Source organism: Trichosurus vulpecula, chromosome 7 (genome assembly GCF_011100635.1).
Source record: "Trichosurus vulpecula isolate mTriVul1 chromosome 7, mTriVul1.pri, whole genome shotgun sequence".
Lineage (NCBI taxonomy): Eukaryota > Metazoa > Chordata > Mammalia > Diprotodontia > Phalangeridae > Trichosurus > Trichosurus vulpecula.
This window is the reverse complement of record NC_050579.1, coordinates 45792812-45800791: the sequence shown is the minus strand read 5'-3', so window position 1 is coordinate 45800791 and position 7980 is coordinate 45792812. Positions and strand designations below refer to the sequence as shown.

Genomic DNA, 7980 nt, shown 5'->3' with positions numbered 1-7980 from the left:
ATCCATAGACTTAAGAGCAGGAAGGAATCAGACATGTTTTCATTTTACAGAGGATGAAAGTGAGGCCCAAGGTCACACAGGTAATAAGCAGCACACCATGGCTTTTAAATCAGCGCCTGACTCCAAATCCAGCACTCTACAACAAATGGCATTTCTATAATTAAAGGATCCTAAAAGACTCCCAACAGAGTTAAGGGCTTGGGTTAACAATGTAGTTAACTAAGAACGAAAATTGTGAGCAGGTGTGTGTGAGGGAACAGGACGAGGTTTATGATGACCTTGTCATCTGCTCAGCTGTCTGACCTAAGAGGAAGGGGAAGGGAAGCAAAGGGCGCAGGGTACAAAGTCGAACCTTAGAGATGACCCACACACCTTGAATTTAAATAAAAGATTTATTATTCTCTTCTCAGAAAAAAAACAGGAAGTTAAGAAAACAAACTAGATTTTACAACCCGATGTATTTTGAAGTTGGTCCTAACCCTCCCTGGCTCACCTCTTCAAGAGGAACAAGCCCGACCAAAGGCAGGGTGTACACTCCCCAGATACAGGATTTACAGGGAATCCTAGACCAGGGATTTCAAGTTTTCCCTGAGTGAAGCAGAAGAAAACAATACATAGGGTTCCTCTGAGCATCCTTTACAGTGAAAATGGCCCCTTTCCTGGCCAACTACGTATTAGGGGCCAGTCCTTTAATGCACTGAGGTTCTTTTCTACTCCCTACACTTCCTCAGCACATCCCCCCTTCCCTCCCCAAAACCTAACTCTTCCCAACCTACACACCAGACAATTTTCTAATCTGAGGTCTTACTCTACCAACACAATCCCTTTAAAACGATCTAGGAGTCAAGATCTTTATGATGAGCTCCACCACTAGTTTATTGGGTGAGTCACTCTTTTTGTGCCTAAAATTCCCCAGCTGTAAGATGGGTAAGTAGAATTTTCCCTGCCCCTTTTACATGGATTTTGAAGTTATAAAAACTATATAAAGTGCTTTTAGTTGCTCCAATATGCGTGATATAAATAAGTGGGATTATGGTTAAGAATGAGAAGTACAACTACGTGAAAAACAGTTTCAGCATTAGGCCTCATGGCTTAGAGATGAGCAGGCAAGGCCGTTCTTCCCTATTACATTCTTAGTCAAACTTGATTTATGCTTATTTTATCTACAACAAAGTCCACAGACCAAGGTCTAGTTAATTTGCTACAATGCGGCAGTTTTTTAGATTAAGCCAGCTCCACCACAAAGAGTTATTTTCAGATATGCCGAATAACTATTGGGTAGCTCTTTGAGATTTAACACTTCTTTACAAACTCTACCGATCACTTTAAAAGATTTAAGTCTCCCAGTGGAAAACAATCCAGAAAGGTGACAAAAAGATTCAGCCTTAATCCTTCTAAAGGACTTTGAAGACACACCCTCCCCCACCCAAAAGGTCACTAGTAGAAGAAACCACAAGACCTTTTCTCCCTCTGAAAAACCCTAACATCAAGGGGACTTTGACAGGAAAAAAAAAATTGAATCAAAACACAGGCTTAGCATAGCAACCAAAAGGGCACCAGCCCAAGACTTTCCCATCCCTGCAGACATAGGGACCAACCCCACCATGTCTACCCAGTTGGAGACTGGGAGACTAGGTGGAAGTTCACAAGGGGCTGCCAAGGACTGAGGTCACGGGGTCACAGGGCCACAACCTGAAAGGAGCAGGAAGAGTAACAGGGATTGGTCCTGAAGTTAATTATAAAAGGGCCGGAGTAAGAGGAAGCAAATTTTGAAAAGAAAGAGTAATTTGGTAGAAAAAATGGAAAGCGAGTCTGCTATTCATACAGAGGCCAAAGCAGAGTGTCTTTGGCAGAGTTCGGTAATCACTGCTATAGTAAATTTTGAACAATATATAAACATTTGTTTTATTGACAGACTAGGCCTTAGCCTGTATTTGACAAGCAAGCCTAATAATAGCACCATGGTTAGATTCAGCTTTCTTTACATTTACTTGCAAGTTTATTCAAGCAAACAAGGTCAAGTTCGCCTCAGGTGGATGACTTCCTATACAATTTCTGCTACAGAAATTTGGGTGGTAAAATGTGTGAGTTCTGGAAAATAAAAACTAAGCCCATAAACTAAACTGTGTTAGTAACATGAACAGTCAGATGTTAGTGACTCAAAAATGGAGAACTCAAACTGAATGTATGTGCATGATGGCATGATCACAAAAGCCATTATTTGTAAAAAAACAAAACGCCCAATGAAAAAGTTCCAAAAATTACTTTGGCTCAATTATTAAGAAGCTGCACAAATCAATCTTTTCATGTACTACACTTCCCCCTCCCCCTATCCCAGGTCCCTTCAAAGAATAAGCCCTATCCATAAGTAACACAAAGGTAGTTTTAAAAATTGATTCATAACTATGCGGCCTTTGAATCCATCACAAGTTGGTTTTGAATACCAAAAATATTTGACTAGTTGAGATCAGAAATGTTACACAGAAGACAAGGGTTCTAAATCACCTGGCCAAACAACATTACAAATTTTAGAAGGTATGGGGGAAAAAACCCCCAAAACAAAATCTCTCCTTTTAACATTTCAAAGAAATAAATTTCTGTAAAAATATATACAAATTTTTACAGTTATAAACACATTTACAAGTTGGTTTTTGTTGTTCTTTTTTGGGGGAAGGCTGTAAAGTTTTTGTTGATACAACAGCTGATTACCGTATTGTAACTCAAACATCCTATTAAGTATCACCAGGGTAATAAACTCACTCAAACCATGCCAAAAAAAGGAGAGTAGGTATACCTGGGAACACTTGGAATTTGCCTCCAACCTCAGAGCCAGACCACTTTCACTGTGATACTTTAAAGATGATTCGGGTCATTGGTAGAAATTGAAAGCCCAGGGCAGTTAGTGCTTTTTTAATCCTGTAAAACTACTGAATATCAAGGGAGATTTCTATGACTTGGACGCCTCCTGACCAGTTATTTGTGAATTGAGAAAAGTTCTCTCAATCCTATCACTGAATCTCTTCCTGGTCTTCCCCCAAGATCTGCCTGTTGCTGGGACAATTTAGCTTCTTTCAGAACTGCCATTCTTCTTGGTGACAGGGCACATTTTCCACTAGTATTTATTCTTATCCAAGTCCCCTTCTGCCTTTACCAAGACGCAGAATACCACTTCCTTTTCCTGCTAGTACTCAGTGCTCTAGAAGGATTCTTGGATGTTCTAGCCTGGGTAGCTTGATGTCCAGCTTCATAAATACTTTAATTTCACAGCAGAAGTGTGCAGTTTTGGTGCCTGGAGTTGGTTACAAGTCATTTATTGCACTTACAAGGCTATCTTATTAGATATGCCAAACCAGCTCCTACTCCAGCAACACCGGCAAAGGCGAGCAGCACATTTCTGATGCCACCTTCTAGGTCCTCTACATGAAAGAATTCCACAAACCCCTCCTAGAAAAGAAAAAGGGAAAACAAAAAACAAATTTTGAAGTGGCCTCCCACTGGCTCCGAACATGATTCGCGAGAGGATGAACTTGACAGTGAAAGAGCCTCATCAATTAGGCTCCTATCTAAGAAACCAACCTTCTACCTATAGGGAGTGCCTGAGACTGCAAGGGGGCAGTTACCTTCCCCACCCGACCCTCCCCTTTCCTCCAGTTCTCGGTTGCCCTTCGCTTCAGACTTACCCAGCCCTTTTGCTTCATCAGCCAGTCCCTTTTGGTCTTCACCAGGACATCTGTTAGGTTTTCTGCTAGTGGGTCTATGCAATTTTCCTGGTTTATGCTCTTCAAGTGCTTTGCCACAAAGGCACCGAAAGAAATGAGAGTCACAATCCTGCCCCAATTTGTTACTCCATCGCTGAACACACAAGTGACCACTCGAGACACAGCTTTAATATCCTCTTCGTTCTTGATGTCCAGTTTCCGAAGCATGCCTAAAAGAAAAAGGGGTCATCATCTCTGCCTTTAAGAGCACCGTCTTTTCCTATGCCCTGCACATAGTAGGTGCTTCCCAAATGCTTACTACACGGGTTTCGATCTTTCTCTAAGCTCCTTGAAGATAAGGTCTGTCTATGGTCTCTTTGGTCTCCCCAGGGCCTGGCACATAGTAGGCGCTTAATAAACGCTTATCGCTTGCTTGAAAGCCCCCTGCACTTCCCAGATACCTTCTTCGGCCAGAATCCACCTGGGCCCGACGCGGGGGCCCCCCTCCATGCTTCCCCTTCTCCTCCCGCGCCCAGCGACGGGCTCCCCACCCGTTCTGGGCCCTCCTGAGCAGTCGCCATGTCTGCGAGCACAAAGCGGCTGCGCATGCACAAACGGGGCCTCGGGCCCAGCGGGGGGCGGGAGAGGGCCGGGCCACCCACCTTGGAAGGCCGTCTCGTGGTTGCGCTGGACGCCGTCTCCCACGCGCCGCAGGGTCTCCAGGGCCTTCCCACTGCGCAGGGGCTTGGCGTCCTTGGTGCCGGCAGCCTGCTCGCGCAGGTAGCGGGTGATCAGCTCCAACGACTGCTCGTACAGCTCGTCCTCCTCCTCCTCCTCGGCCGCGGGAGGCGTCGAGGGCAGCGAGCCATGGGCGCCGCTCGAAATGTCCCCGCCCTCTCGGGCCAGGGCCAGGGCCAACACCGACCGCCGGGCGGGCCGCTTCCCAGGGGGCTCAGGCTCGTAGCCGTCCAGCTCGTCCTCGGGGGACATGACGGCGTCCGCGACACCGGCGGCGGCCGAGGAGACGCGGCGGCCGGGCGCGAAGAAGACCGGTCTCGGCGTGGCGGCGGTGACGTCAGGAACCTCGGCGCCAATGAGCGCCGTCCGCGCGCCCCCCTGGACGCCCGGCACCAGGTCCGGGAGGCTCGCGCCGCCGCTTCCGCCAATTAACCCCGCCGCCGCCGACGTGGTCGTGGTCCCCGCTTCCACTTCCCCGCAGTCACGCCGCGGAGGCGGACTTTCTACGGTCGTTCCTTTGCCGGGCACCAGCAGGTGGCCGGCAGACTGGGGAGCGCCGGCCCCTCCGCAGTAGAGGTTGAGGCCGATGACGGCGTTCTTCTTAAAAGGGCCTAACATCTTCACCAGCTGCCGCCGCGGTCAGAAAGTCCGGGAGGCACAGAGACCCGCGCTCCAAGGAAGCGGAAGTGAATAATGGGAGCGGCGTCTGCGGCTCACGGTTATATCTGGCGTCACCCGTGCGTCAGCGAGTGGCGGGAGGGAGCGGAAGGAAGGGGAGGAGGGCCGAGTTCCGGCGACCTCTCTCCACCCGGAGGCACGCCGGGCACGTCGATTACCGCAGAAATTCCGAGTTGTCTTTTGTTTTCGGACTCATTTTACGGGATTTTCTGACAACAAACAGGTCCCCAGGCTACTCTCCCTCCCCCACCCCCGGCTGTCTCGAGCCCCCCCGCCACGTGATCCTGCCCTCTTCCGTCTGCTTTCCCAACTCCAGGGCAGCTTTCAAGGCCGGGATCTGGAGTAGTCTTGGATGGGGATTGGGATTCTGAGACTGAAGACATGGAAGGACTCGCAGGGTCCCTCGTAGAGCTTATGATCCCAAGCGTGGGTCCAGTTTTTAAAACTTAGGCGAGAGCCCCTCCATCCCCAGAAGAAGGCGGCCTCAACTGACCAGAAACTAACACCTGGCGGCCAGATGTCTTTGACTGAGGCCAAATGGCCTTTGAAAACCCAGGCTTGCAAAGATCAAACATCAGATCAAAACTTTGATAGTTTAGTATACATCTAATCTGTTCCCTGAGTCCGGGGATCTCAGTGCAAATTCTGCATCTGATGCTAACCACCTCAGTGACCTTGAGCGAGTCACAACCTGTTTTTACCGAAAATTAGGCAGTTGGACAAGGTGGTCTCTAATGTCCCATCTAGCTCTGATCCCATGATCAATTTTTAAAAATGATATATCATAGAAATACCAAATTATTTTAATAGTCACTACTTGATAATATGGTTTGAGATCTGGTAATACTAGCCAGCCCCTCTTCATTACTGTTTTTCTCTGTTAGTTCCTTAGAAATTCTTGACATTTTGTTCTTCTAAATGAATTTTATTATTATTCTGTCTAGTTCTTTAAAGCAATTTCTTTTAATATTCTTTAAATTATTAATCACCTTAATTAGTTTTGTTGCTGACTCTCTGGTGGTTTCTTTTTAAAATATATTTTATTGATAATCTTTTCTTGCTAACATTTCCCCCTGCACTAGTCCTCTCGTCTCTTCGCTCTATGAAATATCTCTTATAAAAATAATTTTTAAAAAGTTGGAAGAGAAAAAAGTCCAGAAAAACCAATGAGCATAAATCAAACAATTACCTGCAGGATACTATATCCACAGACCCTCATTATCTGTCCAAAATATCCCATTATTTCATTTTTTTCCTTACCTGTTTCCATAAAATCTGTGCCTAGTTGTACATTGTCCAGATAATGTCTGTATGTGAATGGAGGCAGCTAAGTGACTCAATGGATAGAACAGCCTGGAATCAGGAAGACCTGAGTTCAAATCCAACTTCAGCAGCTGTGTGACCCTGGGCAGGTCATTTAACCCTGTTCACATCAGTTTCCTCATCTGTCAAATGAACTGGAAAAGGAAATAGCAAACCACTCCATTATCTTTGCCAAGAAAACCCCAAATACATCAGGAAGAGTTGGATAGAATTGAACAACAAATCAGGACTTTATAGTGCCTTCTCTATTATTGAGATGAATTTTTGTAGCATAGGTATTAATTACTCTTTAATTATTTAATAGAATTCACTTGTAAATCCATATGGCCCAGGACTTTTTTTCTTTGATTTAGTTTATTTATAGATTATCTGATTTGTTTTTTGAAATAAAGTTGGTTAGGATTGCTATTTATTGTTTTGTCAAATTGTATTATTTATAATTGTTTCCTTTAAATATTTGTTTTTGCTAACATTTTGTATAACCATCTTAATAATTCTCATTATTTCTTCTATTCATTGTGACTTTCTTTTTGATCTTCGTAACCTGATTTTCCTTTCTCCTTTAAAAAATATCAAGTTAGCAAGATGGCAGCTGGAAAGCAGGGACTTGCTTAAGCTCTCCCCCAGGTCCCTCCAAACACCTATAAAAAATGGCTTTGAACAAATTGTAGAGCTTCAGAACCCACGAAATAGCAGAGGGAAGCAGGACTCCAGCCCAGGACAGCCTGGATGGTCACTGGGTAAGGTCTATCGCACTGTGCTGGGAGCAGAGCAGAGCCCAGTGTGGGCTGTGCCAGGACCAACCAGACACAGGGGGCGGGGCAGAACAGGCTTGTAGGGCCTTGAATCGTTGGGCTGTGGCAGTTACCAGACTTCTCTACCCACAAATGCCAAAGACAACAGAGCAGGTTAGTGGGAAAAACTGTGGGACAGAGTGAAAGGAGTTTGCAATGGAGGTGGTGCAGCTTTGAGGCTGCTTACAGAGCTCCAGCTGCAGTTGCTTCCAGCCCCAGGCCCACCTGATGGGAGGAATTAAGTGGCAGATTAGAGTGGGGTGCAAAGCCTGTTTTGCCCTGCCTGGAGCTGGGCCAAAATCCTGGTTGGCAGTTCTTGGGGGAGAAGGAGTGCTGGTGTGACAGAGCTTGCTGTGTAGAAGTAGCTCTGAAGACAGCAGCACAGCCCCTCAAGCTTGGGACAAAGTACTCTATACAAGCAGTCATACCTTGACAAAAAGCTCAAGGGTCAAGTAGTTGGCTGGGAACGTGGCCAGGCAGTGAAAACAGTTTCAGATTCAGACTCAGACTTTGGAATCTTTTTTTGGGTGACAAAGAAGACCAAAACATATAGCCAGAAGAAGTCAACAAAGTCAAAGAGCCTACATCAAAAGCCTCCAAGAAAAATATGAATTGGTCCCAGGCCATGGAAGAGATCAAAAAGGATTTGGAAAAGCAAGTAAGAGAAGTAGAGGAAAGACTGGGAAGAGAAATGAGAGTGATGTGAGAAAACCATGAAAACAAGTCAATGACTTGCTAAAGGATACCCA

The 7980-nt window shown here is 45.8% G+C and overlaps 1 protein-coding gene across 2 annotated transcripts; it reads right to left on the bottom strand.

Moving 5' to 3' along the window:
* Window positions 1–373: 373 nt before the first annotated feature.
* On the bottom strand, window positions 374–6843 carry MCL1 (MCL1 apoptosis regulator, BCL2 family member). Of its 2 annotated transcripts, XM_036766985.1 has the most exons (3): window positions 4361–6843; window positions 3681–3928; window positions 374–3444 (listed from the first exon to the last, which is right to left on the bottom strand). In XM_036766985.1, exons 1-3 carry the CDS (start codon window positions 5052–5054, stop codon window positions 3328–3330), a joined length of 1059 nt encoding a protein of 352 aa, XP_036622880.1. In that variant the 5' UTR covers window positions 5055–6843; the 3' UTR covers window positions 374–3327. The 2 variants fall into 2 exon arrangements, with proteins under 2 accessions (XP_036622880.1, XP_036622881.1); XM_036766986.1 differs by lacking the exon at window positions 3681–3928.
* Window positions 6844–7980: the final 1137 nt, after the last annotated feature.

Coding starts and splice junctions, on each gene's coding strand:
- MCL1 (XM_036766985.1), bottom strand. CDS start 5,054: ATGTTAGGCCCTTTTAAGAAGAACGCCGTCATCGGCCTCAACCTCTAC. Junction 3,929..4,360: donor CCACGAGACGGCCTTCCAAG/GTGGGTGGCCCG, acceptor TTTTTCTTTTAG/GCATGCTTCGGAAACTGGAC. Junction 3,445..3,680: donor TGATGAAGCAAAAGGGCTGG/GTAAGTCTGAAG, acceptor TTTCTTTTCTAG/GAGGGGTTTGTGGAATTCTT.